Here is a 21,555-nt window from a genome sequence, read left to right as displayed (position 1 = left end):
AGTATTACCAACCCTTAATTTTCACTTTACATAAACATACATTTTAGCTTATCTTTTAAAAATTTGCAAAACATTTGCATTAACCTTTTCACATTATAAATTTAATCAGTATTACCAAATTGGTTGAATTAAGAGTGCAAGCTTTTATTAGATAATTGTTTATTTATGTCCATAATATAGTTATTAACTGTAATGGTACTCTCTATCAAAGCAATATTGCATTTCTTGGACAACTAAAAAAATACTGAAAGTAAATAGAAATGTATTACATTTGGTTTCTACTCTCAAAAGTTGGATAGAATAATTGAAAACATCTTAGTGCTAATAACATTTTAGTCAGACTCTTGATATTATTGAAATTAGATCTTTAAAATAAGAATTAAATCAGTGTTGACCCAAGACTACCACATTCATTTCTGCTGATTGTGTGGTATAAAAATGCCCCCTTCTGTGGGCAGAGAGGGCTCTGCACCCATAAAGCTATGAGCCCCAGCAGGGGTATGCCTACCCCAGAGAACAGTGGTCCTTTTTTTTTTTTTTTTTTTTTTTTTGGTCCACTTTCTAATTTACAGAGCAGCTTCTGCTTTTCAAACCATGAGCCCAGGGGATAGCCCAGAAAGGGGATCTTTTTCAAATTGACACAATTGAGATATATGGCCAATGATGGCCCTGTTATTAATGAAATTTTCATGGATGAATCGTGTTTCAAGAGAGACCATTATAAATGGTAAAGATTTACTGTGTGGATCACAGGAGGGAGGGTTTCACATATGGGGGAAGGGGAGCAGCATTTAGCATGGGTAGAGGTACAAAGTCTGCGATGAAAATGACATGTGCAGTAGTTAGTGAAGAGACTGGATTGATTGGAACAAAATGTTCATGTCTTTGATGAGTAGAGGATTAGATGGGAAAGGTGAGCAGAGGTCAGATTGTGAGGATGCTGAGTGCAGGGTAAGGAATTTGGATTTTATCCTCCAGATGAGAAATCACTCTAGGCATTTGTTCAAATTCATCACATGATCAGTGATAACTTATTTTAGGTAGATTAACCCAGGGTTATGCGGCAGAGAATAAAGGGAATAAGCAAAGACTGAAGGCAGGTCAACAAAGTTAGCAGCTGCTATAAATAGTACGTTGTTTCCAGTTTCTGGTCCAGGGTGTCCAAGTAATCAGGATGAAAAGGAAGAGCTTACATGATGGTTACTTAAATTATTATAACAAATGTTATAACTTTTACTGGATCTCTCAAAGGAACCTATATTTATTATAAAAATGTTAAAATTATGGACATGTATGTTGTATATATTTATGTATCTTGAATCAAGGCATATTTATATAGCTTGGGGATTTTTTTTTTTTTGTCGTTTACTATCGTAGATGTTTCTTTTATTAATGAAAATTCTTAGAGGACCTAATTTTTAATGACTGTACATCATTTCAGTTTGAGTACAGTACAAGTAACTATTCCAATATTATAAATGTAGATTTGTCATCAACTTTCTGTTATTGTAAATACTACTGTAATAAACATCAGTTGACATAAATGTCTTATTCCATGCTCTTCCTCTCCCCTCCTCTGCAAAAATAATAATAATAAATAAAAGTAATAAATAATAAAAAAATAAGTTGGGCATTTGATCATGTATTTATTTCGCCTATTTTGATTTCAGTTCTGATCTACCACTCCCTACCTTTAGTCCGCTTTTTAAAAGTCGGTGGTTGTGGGGGCAGGTTTGTTCTTGAACTTTAACTGAAATTATTGCCTCATTTGTTGCTTCCCATTTAAAATGATGTATTTTAATCCATTGCTTTATAGCTGGGCATTTAGATTATTTTGAATTTTTCTCGATTTCAAACAACACTGTGATGAATATCATTGCACGTATTTCCATGTGCACAAATAAAAAGATGTAAACCTCAAAAGCGAATTACAAAGACATGGATCCTGTAAATCTTTTATTCGAATATCCTGTGTACATCCATTAAATCAACTGAAGTGGTTGTACCAATTTTTATACTCACTTCTGCAGGCGGAACAGAGAAATTCCAATTTACCCACATCCTTGGCAATCCTTTCTTTTAAATCCTTGCCAATCTCATGTACATGAAATAGTATCTCCTTTTTTGTATGTAAAATAATACCTCACTTTGTTTTGCATTTCTCTGATAACAAATGAATTTTAGCATGCTTTTATGTGTCGTTTGGCCATTCAAGCCTCTTGTCTGGAATTTGCCCATTCTCTGCTGAGTTGTTGGGCTTTTTTGGTATATGCTAGACACTAATCCTGTGACCGTTATGTCATTTATCAGGCCATTCTCCCAGTGACTGTCTTTTAATACTGTTTAAAAAAAAAAGCATGGGCAAATGTATCAAAGTTATTTTTTATGGTTTGGGTGTTCTCTATCTTGACTAACAAGTTCTTCTCCAATGTGAAAGGCTTTTTGCCTATGTTTTCTAATTCTTCGTGGGTTAATTACTTTATATTAAGTTTTTAATTTGTCTGGCACTCATTTGCATAACTACCTGGTGATTTTCCAGATTCAGGAAAATGGAAAGTGAAAAACAAAAGAAAAATTGGGTAAATGGTATTACAATTTCCATTGTAAGTCCCTAATTGAACCACAGAGACGTTTTCCTTTTTATTTAAGCAACAGATACCCACATCCGCCATGGCTTGTGATAATGAAGGTTAACGTCTCTCTCATTGACTGCACAGAGATCTATTGGAATTCATCTAGATGAAGTCTTTGCAAAGCACTTACTTCTAATTTGGGTTGAATACCATTTCACTTCCCTTGCATTTTCAGCCTCAGTTTACCTTACTCCATGCCTAAGTCCAGAAGAAATACATTGTCATTTTTAAAACAGTTAACATAAGATTCATTTTACTTTCAGCAATTCACAGAGGCCGTGAGCCCTTCCGTGTTACCCCCTTCAGCTTTGCCACTGGATCTGCTTAATAACGCTGTCACTGCGTTTAGTACCTTGGAAGATCTCATTCGGTATCTTGAACCAGACAGATGGCAGTTGGACTTGGAAGATCTATATAGGCCAACTTGGCAACTTCTTGGCAAGGCTTTTGTTTTTGGAAGAAAATCCAGAGGTAAGTTCTCTCTTCAGATTAGAACCTCGTTTAATTTTTTTAGCAATTTTAGTGTTCTGGATTCTTCCACCATAGCTTCTAAGGAGTTGAGTTTAAAATCCTTCCATGATATATGTAAATAACCCATTTTTGTAACAGTTGAGAATATTTACACATTAAATAAAAATGCCTACAAAGAGAAGCAATTATAATTCATGGGGTTTGAAAGATTAAACGGAACACTTTTGCTGAAAATTCTTGCCATTTCTTTAATTCAAAAATATCATTTTGGTGAAGTCCTCTATTATGTTTCATGAGACTCATTGCTTATTCAAATCTAATATTTGGGGTATATTGATTTAGAGATGAGAGGGAGATTATTTTAGCTGCTAAACCAGATTTGGGCCTTAGAAAAGGGACAGAAATAAAAATCATTACCTACCATGACCCCATGGGTCAGGGTTATATTAATTTCAATCTCTTAAGCCTACAAACTTCTATAAATAATATGGAAAATAACAGTGGTTCATCACAAAATAGAACTAGGAGTTTCCAAGATAGGATTCAAAGCAAGAAAAAAATGACCGAAGGGAACCCACACCATCATAATTGTTCTGTCTATAAATTTGCCTCCGAAATGATCGTTTGACCCTATGAGTGCATCTCTGTTCAAGAATGAAAGTGTTGATAATTAAACTTAATTTCACATGGTCAAGAAATTGGAAATAACGTTAACCGAGTCGTCCCTAAGGTTAGCTAATTTTCCTTGTAACATTAGGATTGGAAAGTATCCATATCAGACGCAAATGAAACAGTAATAGAAATAACTGGCTAATCATAATGCACTCAAAAAATGTGTTTCAGGCTCTCAGAAACATTGACATCTACCCAGGGTCTCTCTAGAGAATGGAATGAGTCTGGAGAATTTATATGGAAGGAACAGTGTTTAGTTAGTTTGAGCAATTCACAAGGACAGATTGCACCAGACTTGTTCTTCTAAATCTTGTCAGAAAGAAACCGGATTCCTGCCCTTTCCTGCTAGTAGTTGCAGCCCTTCTGGATCAAGAGCTTTAATCTCAGCAGGTCATGTCCAGACTTGCCCAACCGTGGTATTTTGCTATGCCAACAGACGTGGTTTCCTCTCAGCAATATTTGAAATCGGTGTTCAGGTACATGGGCAGCCGAATCCTGTCCAAATGCTGAAAGCTGTTGCATATTTATAAGATTTGATCTTGATGAATAACTTGATGAATAACTTACGAACACTTCCCTTCCCTCCCACTTAGGAACAGGAAAATGAAGATCTGCAAGGCTAGCTGAAACACTTGTGAATAGAGCCTTTGTTAGATTTGAAGTAGATTATCATGTTGATCTGGAAAAAGCAAAGGGAGTAAACCAGGTTCTAAACTCAGATCCTTTTTTTTGACAGCTGATCTCAGGACTCCAGCCTCATTATCTCCCTTCTAGCCAGGCCTCTATGCCCGCACCTCTCCACCTGGTGCTCAGTGAAGATTTGGCCAGAGGCTAGCATGTATTTAAAAGCATCCAGCACTGAACCAGATCTTTCAAATATTCATTTAGCACTTTCCAAATTGAAGCCCTTGCAGTTTGCCAAAACTATTAACTTTTTAAGCGTCCAGTAAGTGTGAGAAAAGCAGTGTATATTTTTGGAACTCTACATAAACTAAAATGCAGGTGTGGGATAACATCTATATAGACAAAACCAACTCCCCTCCCAAGAGTCTTTCTACAAAGGAACAAGGAGTGAAACGTTTAAAAGCTTCTAATTAGACATCGAAATTGATTTTCCACAGAATAAACATATCACAGTGTTACCACATTCGTCTTAGAAAGACCACCCTCAGATTGCATTACAGTAATAGAATATCCTTGGGCTGAATATCTTAAAAGAAGGAGCAACTAACAAAGTGTATCCATGATTTTTTTTCAGTCAGTATTAGCTTTTTTAGTAAAACTTGCAATACTGGTGAATCTGAACAAGAAAATCTGCATTAAGAAAAATGACTTTAATGGTGTCATACTCAAAATCTTCATTCTTTAGAAAGACCAACTAACACGTGTGTTGTCTTAGGAAGTACTTACAGAAAGGAAATAAAGAACCCAAACACTGATTTTCATTTTTCAAATATTTTATGGTGGGAAACCTCCATAAGACTAGAGTTGAGTTATATATATAAAAAAAAAAATGTGTTGGACATGATCTTTCTTTCTCTTTTTTGATCTTTTTCTTTTGGGGTTTTTTGTTTTGTTTGTTTTTTTTTTTCATTTTTCTTGCCCACAAGTTCTGCGCAATGGTTGGAGAATTTGTGACATCAAATTATAGTCACATGACTTATTTTAATGACGCTTAGATGAGTTTGAAGCCTTAGGGGTAGGAAGCTTACATTTCAAATAAGATATGCCAAATTGAAAATCCCTAATTGTATTTGTAGTGTGCACTGTGTCAAGGTTTTTCAGTGTTTTTGTTTTTGTTTTCCTTTTCTTCCTCTGGCTTAGGGTTTTCATTCATACCTGTTACTGCAGAAAAAGAAAACACCTTATTTTCTAAGTCAGGCTTACCCAGCACTTAAAAAGGGCTTTTGACTGTTGTGTCAAACATGATAAATGAGTGGAAGCTAAGTTGCAAGTGTGTTTAAATTTTCACATTGTAGCAGGTATCGTAACTCAGCTCACTGGGGAAATCTATCTAACCTTTTATTGTGGTTAAGTAAACATTTTAAAGTGAACATATACAGTCTCATTTTCTAGTTCCATGAAATAGTGTGTTTCAAACTGAGGTAGATGAATAGCCTTTGAAGCTGAGAGCTTCATTCACATTCTAAAGAGGTATACATCTTAAATAAGCATTGAAAATCTTGGCAACTGGCTTTTGTATTGTATGTATGTGCATGTTTTCGACTTTCTAAACCCTTCTTGCCTAGATATCCACTTCTAGAGAAAAGATTCAGAGACACTCATATGCAGCTTTAACAATGAAAGAGCAGTATGTACATATACTATTAGTTCAGCCAAATGAAATCAGGTGAAATATGTGACATCACTCAACTCAATTATCTCATTACTTTTATTAGAGATAAGTTGGCCTTTTATGGCTCTCAAAAGAATGAACTCATTTCCTCTTAAATATTTAAAAGCTTTCCCTTCACAGGATCATTTTTCAGATGAAAGGGAAATCTTTAAATACTCAGAACAGTGATTTTCTATTGAGTTGGAAAAAAAATAATTTTTTAGCTAAATAAAATGTTGAAATGAACCTGTAGAATTAGCCTTTCTTTGGCGCTTCCCTATACTTGACCAAGGTTTTAGTCACCCGTATAGTTGGCATGTGCTTATAATTTACAATTGCATGTGCATGATTTATCATATATTTCCTGAAAATGCTTACATTGGCTTCCTTTCACATTTTAGAAAAAACCTGATCACATGTACAAGTAAATATAGAATTGTAAAACAAGCAACAAGAAAACAAGCATGTGATTCTTAATCACCTTGTCATTTTAAAATTATTTTCAAATATTGACACTTAATTTTTAGAACTGCAGTACACAGTGCTTATTATTACTTGAAGCCATCTTTAACCAGAAAATTGGTTTCTTTTTTTCAATTCTTGTTTATAATGTTTCTAATGTTAGTGAAAAGGTATTTGGCCAGATTTATTCTATTTAGATAATATTCCAAATTTTAATAATTTTTTGAAGAAAAAATTCTGATGAATTGTATGTTATCCAAAACTCTTCAATTTTATTGGAATTGCTATTATTTGAACATTTCTAGGGAAAAAAAGGCAAAGTAATAAAGCAGAAATTCAAATTCGAGGATATAATAATTAAGTACTCTTCATGTTTTATATTAATTCATATTAAATATGACGTGCTCTTTTGATATAAATTAACTGAGGCAAGTATCATTTTATAGTTAAAAACAGTGATTCTTTGAGAATTTACTACAACAATCTGATGAAAGGATATTTTTGTTTGGTCTTCACAAGTAGGTATTCTTTTAAAGAATAAAACATCACATAGTTAACCAGCTTGCTAAAAGAATAGAGACAATTGTTATAAATTAGACATCTCTCCCCTCCTCTAGAAGGGGAAGAATAGAAATCTGAAGGAGCCTAGTTAAACTGAATTTCAAACATTGTGAATTACTCAGTGTACCGGAAGCAGGGGTTTTCAGCAACCTCAGCCCTTTTAAAATGTGTCATTTTTTTCACTCATGGTCTACTCAGCTGTCCTCAAAAATTCATTTCCTTCATGCCCTTTTTGCATTTTCTGAGTCTCATTGCCAGAAAAATTATATAAAGTCCTGGCAGCAAGTTTCTGTAAATTGTTCTTCGTTAATTGCATGAGCTTCTAATCCTTCTAAAAATTGCATTTGTTTTTTAATCCAAGCATTCATCATTTTACATTCTATTCTTCCCGCCAATGCTCTCCTTGTTTACTTTTTTATGAGGGTTAAAAGGTGTAGCCCTCTTTTTCTCTATAAAGTTTCCTATTTATAGCTCTCAACTGTTTTGCTGGCTCTGTTCTTAATATTGCACAATGGCATCTCTTTAATGGTCAGTAAGTCATAATGAAGCTTTGTGGACTATGAAATGAAAGTCCAACTCACGAGCTACGGAGCCCCCCAACCTCCTTAAAGTAAGAAGGGACCTTGTTGGGCATATTGTTGGTGAAATAGATTCCTCTCTGAAAAGATCTTGATGAAATAAATTCAGGCTCAGGGCATGAGCATGTTATTTTTCTTTGCTTTCTTTTATGCCCTGCAGTGGTGGACCTGAACCTTCTAAAGGAGGAGGTAAGACTGTACAGCTGCACGCCCCGTAACTTCTCGGTGTCCATAAGGGAAGAGCTAAAGAGAACCGATACCATTTTCTGGCCAGGTTGTCTCCTGGTTAAACGCTGTGGTGGAAACTGTGCTTGCTGTCTCCACAACTGCAATGAGTGTCAGTGTGTCCCGAGCAAAGTCACTAAAAAATATCATGAGGTAGGTAGACCCTTTTCTTCTCGGGTTCCTTTGTGTCTTAAGAAAAATAACAAAACCGTGTATCTGGAATGAATTTTTGTTTGGAGAAGAGACGTAGCCTTCGTGGAAACAGAATAAATAAGGTTTACAAAATAGTGCATGTTTTCATTTTTTAAAATTAGGACCTTTGGCTTGAAAACCCAAGCATTAAAGATTTAGAAAGTTTGTCCTGTGATTGTACAACATGGGTGGTCAGTGACGTGTTCATCTGTCTTACAGAAAAACAAACGTGTTCTGCAGGGGGAGAAATGGGTGAAGCTTTTCAACGTTACACTTTTCAAAATATGAAGGGAAGATATTTTAAAGACAGACTTATCTCTGTTGGAGAAAGGAGATCTTTGATATTTATTTTTCCATTTGGGACTATACGGGAACATAAATCCCAAGAAGACGTATTCATAATTATACCAATCTTCCTATTATTCATGTCACCCCAAAGAGCACGTTAAACCTTTTATGGATTCCTTTCATCTCTTTATACTACGGAATTAAGGAAAATATAAATACTAAATGTTAGTAATTATTGTTTTTCAGAGCCTTGCGAACCTTAGAACTTACTCCAAATTTTCATTCGTGCTAGAATATCCCCAGTTATGCCCACCCTTTCTCCAGGAGCAACATGTAGCATTCATTCATCAGGAAGCAAAACATTCTTGATGAGGCAACCTTAATTTTTACGAAATGTTTATATCATACCACGCCGAAATCGGCCCTTCTAACTGCATGTCGGTAAAACTTCATTTCATTACTTTGTATTTTTTCCACTAACCCAAAGAATAATACAGAATAAATAAGTGCTTAATAAATAAAATGATTTTTTCATGGGCGTAAGGACATCAGTAAAACTCACCTGTTACCTAATCTGAAGCTTCCCGGTGCCATCAAGTGCACTTTTTATGACACAGCTGACCCACCCTGCACTGATATTGTGTTGGCAGCTGATAAAGTGGAATCCAGAAGCCCTGGATGCCAATAGCCCAGGGACCCTGTTTCCATGCTAGATCTACCACTAACTTGTAACCATTAGCAAGATAATTAACCTCTGTTGAAATAAATGTAAAATACGATAACCTCTCAGGTTTTTCCCAGCTGTGTTATTCCCTGGCAATCAGTAGATTGCCATTTTTGGAAAGTCACATCCCAAACTGCTGTCTGTGATAAAAAAAAAAAAAAGAAAAGAAAAAAAAGGACTGTTTACCACCGTTACTCATGTTCTACTCTCATTTCTGCATCCCATGCCTCTCAAGATCCTTGTGCTGGGAGCAGTCTCCACTCCCCTTTCCGGAAGGAGATAATCTTGAGCTCCCTGGCTCAGGTTGCTCCAGCCAGGCTATGCTCAGAGGCCAGCCTTCCCTCTACTCTGTGAACCGGGAATCTGAGAGTCAAGAAAAATCCCTTAATATGGCAGTTCCAAGCAGACGCAATAAAATGCCTTAAAATCAAGGCAGGTGTTAGAATTGATTGGTGACTATGAAAGGCTGTGATGAGAACAGGAATTAAGCTAGAATGATCTTTCCTCACCTAAAGTCATCTAATTGTGTGCTTTCTAAAGCACATCCCTATTAAATACAGTGTATTTGGGGACCCCGATTTAGCCAACAACTCTTGGAGTTATAGCCACCATCCTGAGAGCTATAAAACCCAGACTAGTCATAGTAGCTTTTTTAAGGAAGCTTGTCAGATGCTGAGCCTACATCATGCTTTTGGTCAGCTAACTCAGTCCTCAGGTCAAGTGCACCCTCGTCTGTCCTATACTCACAGATTTCTTTTCAAATAACATTGGCTTTTGGGTTGTTAAGAAAGTTGCCACAGAGTATGTGGCTTCTATTTTAGCATCTCAGAGAAAACTCTTGTGTGAGGAAAGACTATGGGCAGTGCTTGTAAACTCACTGGCCTTCTTCCAGAATGACGTCACTCCATTATTCTTTAGTCTTTGGGTGCGGTGGTTACGTATGTTTAACCTTACGTACGCACATGCGAGTATGGGTGTTTATCTAATTGTGTGACCACCTCGTATGAGTTTCCCACAAATAGCTCTAAGGCATGCGTGTGTGGAAATACAATACTCCACAGTTCTCACAAATACCTCCAGTAACAATCATGTCTTAATTTTTTATAATGCTTTGTGGGAATCATTAATTTTTCTGTGATAGGTTTTTGTTAACAAATTACCTTGTGAAAAAAAGGGCTTATTTGTTTGGTGTAACTGATCATTTCTGAGGCCTACATTTGTCTCAGTCCTGTGTTTTGGAAGTAAGTTCTGAGTTTAGTACTGCTATTCCTAAAGAAGTGAAAGTATTTGGGGCACCTGAGTGGCTCAGTCAGTTAAGCGTCTGCCTTAGGCTCAGGTCATGATTACAGTTATTCCCTGTTTTGGTTCCTTTACCATTTTCAGTGGCTTCAGCCATTGTACAGAAAATAAGTTTAGAAAATTAAAAGGCTCGTAATATATAGGATGATATTATTGCTACAAGTTTTGATACTGTAGCGTAATCTACGACTACTAAGATTCTTACTGCTTTTGTATCGATTACCAGATACTATTTATTGGAAGATACTATTTATTGGATACTATTTATTTTTGCCCCCCCCCCAATTTCTTTAATGATTTTTCTATCTTCCAGGTAGGATTTTTCAGAAAGCAAGACAAGAGCCCTACATATGTATGAACTTAGGTGTTACCTCTTCCTTGAAACACTTCCTACTTTCCTGCCCGTCCCAGCATAACCCGTCCGTCTGCTGGGCACGTGTAGAACTTTAGAGAGATCTCCATTAGAGAATTTTTGCTCTTTCATAATTATTTGTTTTTATTTGTTTTTACCAACTTGAGAACTAAGAACAAAGATCACATTGCAGTGTAATACTTAAGAAAACAGACTCCGAAGCCAGACATCCAGCTCTTTGACTTTGAGCAAATGACTTCACCTTCTGTGCCTCCCATTTCCTCGTGTGTGAAGTGAACACCTCACGCTCATACCTTATTGTGAGGATTCAAGGAGCTGACCAAACACTTAGAATCAGCTCCGGTACATTTCAAGCCCTTAATACATGTTAGCTGTTCTCTTAACTCATCTTCATTCCTCCCCACCCCGTGACTTTGATGATGGCAAATGATCAATAAAGATTTAATGAATTTTGCCCAGAGGTAGGACAAGTATTCCCTTTCAGGCAAAAATATCTATAAGATACTCCGACCATAGAATTGTATTTGTTCTTTTTTCCATCCTCAATTAGCCTAATGATTTTCACCTTGTTTATATCTTTGTATACTTTTTTTTTTTTTTTTTTTTGGTAACATGAAGTATGGCCTTATTCTTTTTGCATAGATCTGTTTTGGGTAAAAAGTATATAATTCAGTGGCCTTTCTCTAGTCATGAGTCCCATCCCCCACGGTTCTGTGGCACCTATAACTTGATGGCACTTTGCACAGTGTAGGCAGTGGCACATGTTCGTCTATTTCTTGATGGTTCTTTCTGCACCTGATCTACTGTCTTCCACAGCCTCTGATTTTAGCTTTTCCCTGAATTACTTTTTCATGGGTTTGTAATTTTAGCTTGAACCTCTCTTTCAAAATTGTGTGAGATGTGCTTCTGCCTTCTTTCTTTGACGCTGTCATAAACTGTGTCCTGAAAACTGTCTTCTTTCATATTATCTGAGACCTGTTGGTCATTTTCCAAGTCTGTCTTTCTCTTCCAAAGTCAAAACAAAACTTTGGAAAGGAATTAAGAAGGAAAGCACTAATTAAGCTGCCTTCCATGTATTAGAATTTCTTATCTAAGATGTAATATCACTAGAACATTATGAGATTCTTCTGCTATTTGTAAATCTCCACAAATGTCAGTAGAGGAAGACTGGGGGTGGGGGTGCGGTCATGGGTGGGGGTGCTTTTATTTGGTGACCGCATCTTGACATAAGCACGTCGAGAGGAAAGGACGATTGTAAGATCGTAGCCTCCCATGGCTGCCTGGTAGGACTGTATACAGTAGCTTCTCTAGCCCTTACCTTTTATAGTCATTTTTCCTCTACTAACTGGGAAAATGTATACAAGTGAAGATAGGAATTAAAGACGTTGGCTAGGCCAGTATTGCAGTTTATCTGGCCACTCAGACGCATTCCAGAAACAATGTTGAACAGAAGTTTGATAAGGTATACCAGCAGTATCTTAAGAGTAGTTCATTTTGATGCCGCCTCAAGTTGTTCAAAATGGTAAGTCAGGGACTGACACCTAAGGTAGTATTCAATAGTTTCATGTTAAAATAATATAGTCTTAGTAATTTTTATTCTAGAACTGTGAATGTAATAGAAAATCTGCTTTAAAAGTTTCCTATTTCTCATAACTATTCCAAGACTTTGCAGTTTATCTCTCTAGGAAGAAAGTTACCAAATAAGTAGAATATATGGCTAATAATATATTCTGAGTCTTTATAATATTATTATCGATCACTCTAACTTTAATAATTCATCTTTGGCCAAAGTACAAATACTGGTTATGTCCCTATTCTCTCTAAAGCTTCTGTTCACTCAAGTGCAAAATAGGGGTAATAATTATAAATTACTTCATAGAATTCTTGTGAGTTAAAGTATGTAAAAACATTATTACAGTGCCTGGCACCCAGTAAGCATTCAAAAAATGTTAGCTGATTAACCTTTGATATGACCACATACTCCAAATGAGGTATACACTCTCTACTTTTCTCTTTTAAATCTTCAAATGGAACAGTCATAAGACTTGACTTGTGCCTTTTTGGATTAACGAACATTTCCAGGAAGGGTATCTTTTAGAAGTTGCTCCATGAAGTTATCTTTGTCTTACCCAGACAGCAGAGAAACTAGACCACTTCGTATTATTATGTGCTCTGGTCTTTGTTCATAATCCGAACAAACACAGTTCCTGAAACATTATTGTTTCTATTATAAGAAGCACAAATCCGCACTGAATAGGGAGTTCTTATCAAATACTTCATATAATCTTTTATAGAATGCATAGCTGTGTCCTCCTGTCACAGTGTTAAAAAGAAATACCTTTAGTATCGGTGTCTATTTTGCTGTATGCTTTTATTAAAAAGCCAGACTGCACATGAACTTCATTTAATAGAGGCATCATTGTTACTATCGCTCAACCACCGGATACTGCACAAGTATCCAGCTGCACAGAGTTAGCTGTGACGGAGGCTGATGTCTATGAAGTACATCTAATCCGTCTCATCAAGTTTATAGAGGACTTGAAGCGTAGCCAAGAAAATTAACGAGTGGCATCATTGAGCAAACTCAGCTGTAGTGTGATTGCGTTTCCTTCCTCGGTACTGTAGTACTTGTATCACTTCAAGTACGAATATTTGTTACATGTGTGAAAAAATCAATGAGTGAAAGAAACCAACAAACAGAAAAAGGAGTGGGCAGTAGGGGTTTCAGAATACTCAGTCGAGGTGAACTTCTCTGCCAGTTTGTCAGGGGAGTAAAATAAAAAGCGCGCAGTGAGACTTTCAATGGAAGGACTGCTCTATACGCAGAGACGGCATCCTTCCAAGTGGCTGATATTAAAACATATATGATGATCATTTAGGATCTCTCCGAGGGGTAGGGGAGTGTGTTCATGATGCCTTCACTAGGAAAAAGTCAAAATTTCGTCAGTCTTCCTTGGGCCCCAAGAGTCTTTGCTGGAATTTTACTTGTCCGTGGAATCAAAAGTTACAGATGTTGGTTGATTTTAACAACGGCTTGCTTATATGTTGTTCCCTTTCAGGTCCTTCAGTTGAGACCAAAGAGTGGGGTCCGGGGATTGCATAAATCTCTCACGGACGTGGCCCTGGAGCACCACGAGGAGTGTGACTGTGTGTGCAGAGGGCACACGGGAGGATAACCTCATGCATCAGCGCGCGCGGCCTCTCCCAGAACAGTGCGGCTCCGTGGCTGATCTGTTCTAGAACTTGCTCATTATCTCCATCCGTAATCTCAGTTGTTTGCTTCAGGGACCTTTCATCTGCAGGATTGGCAGAGTGTTCTAAAAGAGGAGACACCGAACGGAATTAGAAGTTGTGCAACAGCTCTTTTGAGAGGAGGCCCAAAAGACGGGAGAAAAGTCTTTGGGCGTGGAGAGAAACGAAATGTTGTCCATCACTAGCTAGTTACAGAGTTCCCATGCCCTTCCTCAGCTAGCTGTGCTGTGTGTATCCGCGGTCTCCCTACGGCTTAGGCTAATGTCAGTACAGGAAAAAACTGTGTGCAGATAAGCACCTGATTCTGTTGCCTTGCTTAACTCTCAAGCTCCATGTGCTGGGCCTAAAATCACAGAAATCTGGAATTGTTTCCTTAGATTCACATATATAAACCAGAGTGTTCTATGTTCTACAAACTTGGTTCTTAAAAAGGAACTGTGTCGCTATGAATCAGACTTGTGTCATGCTGGTAGGAAAGACTGGATTTTCCATATTCCTTACTAAAATTTCTACCGTTTAGAAGAAGAGAACTACATTCATGGTTTGGAAGAGACAAACCTGAAAAGAAGAGTGGCCTTATCTTCACTTTATCTATAAGTTGGTTTATTTGTTTTATTGTGTACATTTTTATATTCTCCTTTTGACATTATAACTGTTTGCTTTTCTAATCTTGTTAAATATATCTATTTTTACCAAAGGTATTTAATATTCTTTTTTATGACAACCTAGATCGACTATTTTTAGTGTGGTAAATTTTTCTAAACAGAATTGTTATAGCCAGAGGAACAAAGATGACATAAAATATTGTTGCTCTGACAAAAAATACATGTATTTCATTCTCATACGGTGCTAGAGCTTAGATTAACCTGCATTTTAAAATACTGAAGTGGGAAATCAATAGAATTTGATAAGTCACAAAGACTTTTTGAAAATAAATGATCATGTCTTCTGCCCCTATTATTGGAGATGCAAATAAACAAGCAACATACATTCAGATCCAGTCGTGACTAAACCCTAGCCCTTCTTTTGGGAAGTGTGAGCCTAGCTCAGAAGAAAAAAGCACCTTGAAAAGAGACTGGACAGCTTCCTGACTAAGCGTGCTCTGCTGTCCTGTAGGAACACATCCTATTTATTGTGATGTTCTGGTTTTATTATCTTTAAACTCTGTTCCATACCCTTGTATAAATACGTGGATATTTTTATGTACAGAAGTATATCCTTTAACCAGTTCACTTATTGTACTCTTTGGCAATTGAAATGAAAATCAGTAAAATACTTTGCTTGTACAATGCTTAATATTGTGCCTAGGTTATGTGGTGACTATTTGAATTAAAAATGTACTGAATCACCAAAAAAAAAAAAATGTGGCTATTTTGGGGAGAAATGGAGTGTGTGTGTGTGTGTGTGCGCGCGTGCAAGATTTGTCTCTTGAATTCCAAGACAGTGAAAGTAATCAAGCTTCACGTTAACCATGATTTCCATTATCCAAAGGCCTGTATCCATTCAAAAGACAGGTAGAAAAGCGCTGAGGTGTCCCTGTCTCTTGTCTCTGGTGTTTTGGAGCCGTTTTCTTTATCTCACTGATTTCTGGTAAATTAAATTGCACCTGACTTGAAAGTTTTATGTGATATATGAAATACTTAGCGATCGATTGTATGGCAGTATGAAACTGAAAAAAAGAAACTTGTAACTTCCCGCTGTCTTCATTCGCAGTGGTCGATGTTAGGTGGGATGAGCGTGAGTTGGTTTGGCACACAGACTACACGTACCTTAGCTGGCACCCTACCTAAAGGGCGGATCCTCACCCTCCGGTACGGATTTCCATGCAGGGCTTGTGTCTTATCTCCGCCCTTCTCCCTGGTCCAGAGGGCTAGGGCCCAGGGCTCTGCTGTCTTCAGACTCCTCATCTAGGTCTGGGCAGTCCTCTTTCTGGGTACTTTTCCACCCAGCGGTCCTACCCTGTGCCCAACCACGTGGAGACCAAATAAATAAAATGAACATACACCTGCTGTCTTATTGACTTAGCTTTTCATGGTTCTATCCCAGCCCTGGAGAGTCCTACTAGGTGTAGCTCCACTCTGCTCCACTGAAAATGGGTCTCTGCCTCGGCAGTTCACAGCTCACACGAGCATAGCAGCGCTGGACTAAATCTGACAGTAAATGACCTGTGTAACTGTGTAAGATCCAGCGCCTCCAACCATTGAGTGGAACACCTTCTTTCCCTCTTATTTTTGAATATTTATTTCTTGTTTACTTATAAAATATTAAAAACCAAAACAAATTGTTCTATAAAGGTAGTCCCACAGGCTGTTGCCAGTGAGTGGGAAGAATGTGAGGGCTAACTGCTTTATGCTTAGTAACTCATAGACCTTACTGTGTATTTGACTTAAAAAAAAAAAAAAATCAGCCCAGGTTTTAATGGCACATGTGACCATCATATTTCAGAATTCCAGAAAAATATTGTCTGTATTGACCACCACTGTTTTAAATGTGATATCTTTGATTCGTGCCCTTTGTCCCTTGAGATGGACTGTTTTGCTACCTTGTGGTTTTTATTAAAATAAAAGAACAATCCTTAATTGGCACAAAGCAGGCTTTCATGTCTAGTTTTCATTTTCTAGATCTCATTCCCGTTCTCATCTAGCAATAAGTGTATGCATTTTGGAAAGGTACAAATGACAAAGTAATGAGAATTTATGCTGTGAAAACACCCTGGCTTGATTTTGTTTTCCTCAGCACATCCCTCTCTCCAGGTGCATTCACTTAAGCTTGTGCTCGGGTTTAAGGAAAGGCAGAAAATACAAGTCTCACTTAATATCATATATTTAACATAATGAAATACCCTTATCTCTAAAAAGATTCTGACATTTTAATCTATTTTAATTATATGTTATAAATGCATTTGAAGGTACAATCACTATCCTTTACGTTCATAGGAAGGAGTAGAAAATTGAAAATATAATTGATCTCTTGTTTTACATCCTATTTTTCCTTTATGCTTCGTATGCAATCAGTCAGCAAGTCCCACTGGCTTTACCTTTCCAAAAATCTGTTGTGTTTGCGTCTCCCTCTCCATTTCTGCAGCTGTTGCCCCAATTTAGAGCCACATGGCTCACAGCCATTCTGCTGCCCACTCTCCTTTCCCCAGTTTTCTGGCCCCCGGTCTCACTCACCTCTGATCTGCCCTTCGTGCCACAGAAGGGCGGGAGTTGGGGGGGGGGGGCTTCCAACAAATCTGATTACGTCACTGGGGTGGAAAATTTATAATTGAACTTTGTGAGATTAAATTGTAATTCTCTGCATGGCACTCAGAATTTATTAGAATCTTATTGTTTCTGCTCATTTTGCACCATCAAGCCTAACATACAGCTCCAGTGAATGAATACACCTAACAGTTTCATGAAAATATCAGTACTTGCCCACGTCTGGGTGCCGGCTCACGCTGTGCTCTCTTTGAAGCATCGTTCCTGTGCTTACCTATCTCATTAGCTTCTTCTCAAATCTCAGCTCAAATGCCACTCCTCAGCAAAGCTTTTCTTCCTTGACTCCCACTAGAATTCAGCCATTTCCCCTATGCTCCCAGGAATATTGCAGTTATAAATATTGTCCTATTGATTATAATTACCTGCCCTCTTTTCATTTCGCAGGCTTCTAGTCTAACAAATACATGATTTTTTAAAAAATATAGCAGTGAATATGACATCAGGACCCCTGAAGATTCCAAATATCTCTTACAGATGAAAGAGTTAGTAAATAGGAGCTGGATACTTTTTAGTTGTAATCAATCCAGTCTACCGGTTATGTTGGGGCACCTGTCACCATAATTACGGCGTGCAGACAAGAAAGTTCTTTGTCACTTAAAGTGACAATGATTTTCTTCTTTATTTTTTATTTTTTTTTTTAAGATTTTATTTATTTATTTAACAGAGATAGAGACAGCCAGAGAGAGAGGGAACACAAGCAGGGGGAGTGGGAGAGGAAGAAGCAGGCTCATAGCAGAGGAGCCTGATGTGGGGCTCGAACCCATAACGCCGGGATCACGGCCTGAGCTGAAGGCAGATGCTTAATGACTGCGCCACCCAGGCACCCCATGATTTTCTTCTTTAGCAGCACTTTGACACTACGTGTTTGGTTTCCCAGGTAATGAGTTTTCTACCGACCGTATCTCAGTTATCACTTCTATTCAGGTTAAGGACATTTAATAATTCATTTATGTGTTATTCATATTTTGGAGACATTCTATAGTATGATTAATTTTTGTGAGTCAGAATTTAAAAGCCTTTAGTATGTGAAATACAGACATCAGCAATTGATGATTCATAATCTCTATCTCATTTACCTCCTTTGACTCATTTTGCATCATCAAACCCCATGTACAATTCTGGTGAATACTCACAGTTTCCCGTAAACACCAATATTCCTGCATATGCTCGCACAGGCTGTGTTCTCTTTTTGAAGCACTTTCCTGCATTTACCTCTTTTAATAACTCCCTCTCCTATCTGTCAAAATGAAATTACATGCTTTTGTACTCGACCTCAGAAAGCATTTGCACAGCCACCTATACCAAATCCAATTTCTTTCGTAACTGCCAAACCCGTACAGTGAATCTTGCTCAGGTGAACTTTAAAGAAGAGATTTAGTATTTGGGCAGAAGTTTATTTTAAGATTAATAACTATCATTTTTAAAATTTACCTGTGTAATCCCAACCAGTTTTTTTTACAGAAAGTGAAAATCTGATCCTAAAATTCATTTGGAAATGCAAGGCACCCAAAATAGTGAGAAAATCTGGAAAAACAACCACATAGTTGGAGGACTCACACTTCCTGATTTCAAAATTTACTATAAAGCTATAAGAATGCAGTGGTAAATTTAATAAGTTTAGATTTACAGAGCAATGGAATGGAATTGAGCGTCCAGAAACAAAATCTTCACATCTGTGGTTAATTGATTTTGACAAGGATGTCAAGATAATTCAATGGTGAAAGAGTATTCTTTTCAACAAATGTGCTAGGACAACTGGATATCCACATGTAAAATAATGAATTTGGACTTTACCTCACACCATATAGAAAAAGTTAACTCAAAATGAATCAAAGATCTAAATGTAAGAGACAAAACCATGAAATTCAGACATATAGGAAAAAATTTTGATGATCTTAGATCAGGCAGTCGTTTCTCAGATATAACACCAAAAGCACACACAACAAAAGAAGAAATAAAGTGAACATCATCAAAATTAAAACTTTTGTGCTTTAAAGGACACAATAAAAATAAAAGATAACCTACATAGTAAGAGAAAATATTTGCAATTCATATATCTGACTAAGGGCTTTCTCTAGAATATATAAAGAACTCTTAAAACTCAACAATAAGAAGGTGATTAACTCAATTGAAAAATGAGCAAAGGACTTGAATACACATTTCGAAAGAAAGAAAGAAAGAAAGAAAGAAAGAAAGAAAGAAAGAAAGAAAGAAAGAAAGAAGAGAAAGAAAGAGAAAGAAAAGAAAGAAAAGAAAAGAAAGAAAGAAAAGAAAAGAAAAGCATACAAATGGCCATAAGCACATAAAAAGATAGCCAAGGTCATTAGGGAAATGCAAATGAAAACCACAATAAAATAATAAATACAGCAACTTCCAGGATGGCTAGAATTAAAAAGATGATAATAATCAGTGTTGGCGAGGATGTGGAGAAATTAGAATCTTTATAAATTGCTGGTGGGATTATAAAATGTGGCCATGCAGGAAACAGTTATGCAGATCTTTAAAGGGTTAAACATAGAATGAACACATGAATCAGTATTCCACCCCTAGCCATATACTCAAGAGAACTGGAAATCCTGCGAACAAAATACATAAGAATATTTTTCATAATAGTCAAAAAATAGAAACCACCAAACAATAAATGAATAAACATGCGGTATATTCATACAATTGAATATTATTAGGCAATAGAATGGAATAAAGTACTGATACCTGCTATAATATGAGTGAACCCTGAAAACACAATGCTAAGTAAAAGAAGCCATTTAAAAAGGCCACATAATATATAATTCCATTTATATGAAACGTTCAGGATAGACAATCCTTAGAGAAGGATAGTATATTAGTATTTGTCAGGTGCTGGAGGAAAGGGATATGGGCTACTACAAATGGACACAGGGTTTCTTTTTGGAGTGATAAAAAGATTCTGAAATCAGATAGTGGTGATTGGTTGTCAGATTATCTAAAAACCACTAAATTCTACACTTTGAAGGGTGGATTTTTGTCATTTGAATTATATCTCAATAAAGCTATTTCTTAAAAATTATAGATGCTGGGGCGCCTGGGTGCCTCAGTCAGTTGAGCCTCTGACTTTTGATTTCGGCTTGGGTCGTGATCTCAGTGTTGTTGAGATGGACCCCTACATCGATCTCCGCACTCCTCAGGCAGTCGGCTTGCGATTCTCTCTCTCCCTCTCCCTCTGCCCCTCCCACAGCTCACTTGTGCCCTCTCTTTCTCTCTCTCAAATAAATAAATCTTTAAAAAGTATAGATGCATACACTGAAATATTTTAGAAATATCCCCCAGATAAAAAGAACAAACAAGGAATAAGTTGAAAACGAAACAAAACAAACAGAAAAACAAAAAACAAATCATCTAAAATTCTGTCACCCTAGTGCAAATCTCTTCTATCTACGCACATAGGTATGTACACAAACGAATGGGTGGTGTGATACATGGACTCAGTTCCGTCCCCTTTAGTCGTACTCAACATTGACACCTTCGCCTTGGCTTAATGGTAGTGGGCGTGTATTTTCCCATTTGAATTTGGTCTTTGCAGTTTGTCTTGCTCTAACCAACAGGATAAAAGTGCCTGTGACCCATGCTAAGGCTCAAATGTTCTTGCATGGCTGGGTTTGCTTCTCTTTGACTCCTGCCATCACCACAAGAAGAATATGCTCCAGAGAGCTCACTGGTCTAAAAGACGCCTGGTGCAGATTTAAACCCAACCAGTGTGGTGGAGTCGAGCCCTGCTGCGTCCAGGCAACCCACAAGTGCCCGGGTGACACGTGCATGGTTCTTATTGTAAGTCACAGTGATTTTGAGGGTGTTTGGTATGCAACATTATTTGGAGATAGTTGACTAATAGATACATATTATTTCATTTAAATGAGGTCATACATGCTATGTTTTAGTAAAACCATCATATATACCTTCACTTGAAACTATGAACAACAAAAAAAAGGAAATAGAACAAAAAAACATATACTTTGGAAAATGTTCCATCAACACAAACTGTTTCTTTTTTTTAAGGTTTTATTTATTTACTTGAGGGGGATGGCACGGCTGAGGGAGAAGCAGACTCCCCACTGAGCAGGGAGCTCGATGCGGGGCTCGATCCCATGACCCTAGGATCACGTCCTGAGCCAAAGGCAGATGCTTAACTGACTGAGCCACCCAGGTGCCCCAATACAAAATGTTTCTAAACAGTCTTGCTAAAGCTATGAA

At 37.2% G+C, this 21,555-nt stretch overlaps 1 protein-coding gene across 4 annotated transcripts in view; it reads left to right on the top strand.

Annotated features, from left to right (window-relative positions):
- Window positions 1-16,654, top strand: part of PDGFC (platelet derived growth factor C) — a 201,329-nt gene extending 184,675 nt beyond the window's left edge. For 3 of the 4 annotated variants that reach the window (XM_040626395.1, XM_040626396.1, XM_040626394.1), the window contains exons 5-7: window positions 2,897-3,104; window positions 7,873-8,090; window positions 13,873-16,654. In XM_040626395.1, coding sequence (XP_040482329.1) covers window positions 2,897-3,104; window positions 7,873-8,090; window positions 13,873-13,989 — 543 coding nt within the window. In that variant the 3' untranslated portion in view covers window positions 13,990-16,654. The remainder of the gene's footprint in view (window positions 1-2,896; window positions 3,105-7,872; window positions 8,091-13,872) is intronic. The other variant, XM_008685536.2, reaches the window with a different exon arrangement.
- Window positions 16,655-21,555: the final 4,901 nt, after the last annotated feature.

The sequence above is a fragment of the Ursus maritimus genome, unplaced genomic scaffold (assembly GCF_017311325.1).
Source record: "Ursus maritimus isolate PB19 unplaced genomic scaffold, ASM1731132v1 scaffold_11, whole genome shotgun sequence".
Classification (NCBI taxonomy): Eukaryota; Metazoa; Chordata; class Mammalia; order Carnivora; family Ursidae; genus Ursus; species Ursus maritimus.
This window is presented reverse-complemented; position numbering and strand designations above follow the sequence as displayed.